Source organism: Guillardia theta (assembly GCF_000315625.1).
Source record: "Guillardia theta CCMP2712 unplaced genomic scaffold GUITHscaffold_67, whole genome shotgun sequence".
Classification (NCBI taxonomy): Eukaryota; class Cryptophyceae; order Pyrenomonadales; family Geminigeraceae; genus Guillardia; species Guillardia theta.
The window spans coordinates 33,318-34,969 of record NW_005434607.1 but is presented as its reverse complement, the minus strand read 5'-3'; the positions used below and the strand labels follow the sequence as shown (position 1 = coordinate 34,969).

The following is a 1,652-nucleotide window of genomic DNA, read 5'->3' as shown; positions in this document are numbered from 1 at the left end:
CAGAGCTTGCCAGATCTTCCTTTGGATGGTGATGATTTATTGGCCGCCGAGAACATGCATTTAAAATCTTGCGTTTTACAGTCTTGCGGGAAATACAAGATACCGTCAAGTCAATGAATGAGGGCAGCAATCAGACAGTTGTGGACGAGAGTTGCGGATCGACATTGCTGTATTTCTACATACACTAGAATGACTACCTGACTGATATATACCTCCAGCGAGCCGCTGGACTATGAGAAGGTTATGACAGCCAAACTTCGCCTCCTACGAATGGCCTATGAAGCTTCTGGAAAGAGAGTTGTGGAGTCTGAAGAATTCGCAGACTTTGTGTTGGATCAGGTGACCGATTTAAATCTAGATCCATACATCAATGGATGGGATGTCACCTTTCAATTCCAGGGATGAGTGAAGAAGCAAGGGGGTGGGGGGGGGATGGAGGAACGAAGAGAGAGGGAGCAGGAAGAGGAGGAGGGGGAGGAGGTAGCGAAGAAAATCATGACGAGGAAATGCAGCAGGGACCGCAATGAAACGAAAGAGCTCGATTATTCGCGACCAACTTTGCGGTTAATATTTAAGAGCAGGAGATATCTTACAAACCCTGAGCCTTGGATGAGAGGAGAGGACGAGGGAAGGGAGAGGGAGGGGAAGGAAGGGGAGGGAGAGAGGGAGGGAGCTGCTCCTCGCGTCTTCAGGTGATGCTGGGCTCGTGCTGCAGCGGTCCCATACGCAAGGTCGCTAGGTAGATGGTGAGTAGAGGGAGAGGAGGAGGCCAGGAGCAAGACCTGCTATCCTCCTCCTCGCGTCGATCTGCTTGATCGCATCGACCAAGGACCGAAAGAGAGCCTCGCCTGCTCCACATCGTAGCTTCACATCCCTGATCCTCTCCCATCCCCCCTCATCTCTCTTCTCTCCCCTCCTACAACTCCTCTCCCCTCCCCTGCCTTCCCTCTCCCCTCCCTCTCTCCTCCCCTCCTCCCTCCTCTCACCTGTCGGGCGGTCTCGTGTGTCGTTGACCCTGGTAATGGTTGAGGTCAGCAGGAGGAGGAAGAGGAACGTCAGACCGAATGAGGACGCCTTGCTCGATGGCGCTCCTGGCGATGAGCCGGTTGGCCTACGGCGGATGAGCCAAGCAAGAGCCACAAAAGAGAGTAGAAGGGTGGGGGAGAGGAGGAGAGAGGAAGAAGGTGAGGAGAAGATAACAAGGGGAGTGAGAGGACGAAGGGAAGGAGGAGGTAACAAGGGGAGAGAAGAAGAGGAGGAAAAGGAGGAGAAAACCGAGGGGGAGGAGGAAGGAGAGAGGGAGGAGGGTAACCTCAAGCATAGTGACAGCGTTGATCAAGCTGACGGAGGACGAGGCTTCACTGCTGTGAACCTGAACGAGGGGGTCGGAAGGTGGAGACGCAGGAGGTCACGGACCTTGTTTTCGAGGTACATGGTCTGTGCGATCTTCTGCATCCGCTGCAGGGAGATGAGGAGTAGGAGGAGGAGGAGGAGGAGGAGAAAGAGGAGGAGCAGCATGTTCAAAGCATGTGAAGGGCACAGCAGTGAACCTTGAGGTGGGAGGAAAGAAGCACGCCTCCTTTCGCTTCAGTCTGTAGAGGGAGAAGGCTGCGCGAGTGAGATGGGATCGCTTCTCCTCCTCCTCCTCCCCC

The 1,652-nt window shown here is 54.5% G+C and overlaps 1 protein-coding gene across 1 annotated transcript in view; it reads right to left on the bottom strand.

Annotated features, from left to right (window-relative positions):
- Positions 1–688: 688 nt before the first annotated feature.
- The window catches only part of GUITHDRAFT_142722 (hypothetical protein), a gene marked incomplete at both ends in the record, with an annotated part of 8,527 nt that continues 7,563 nt past the window's right edge, over positions 689–1,652 (bottom strand). Inside the window, 7 exons of the mRNA XM_005827322.1 lie at positions 689–735; positions 783–848; positions 987–1,015; positions 1,062–1,111; positions 1,313–1,372; positions 1,417–1,458; positions 1,551–1,608. Coding sequence (XP_005827379.1) covers positions 689–735; positions 783–848; positions 987–1,015; positions 1,062–1,111; positions 1,313–1,372; positions 1,417–1,458; positions 1,551–1,608 — 352 coding nt within the window. The remainder of the gene's footprint in view (positions 736–782; positions 849–986; positions 1,016–1,061; positions 1,112–1,312; positions 1,373–1,416; positions 1,459–1,550; positions 1,609–1,652) is intronic.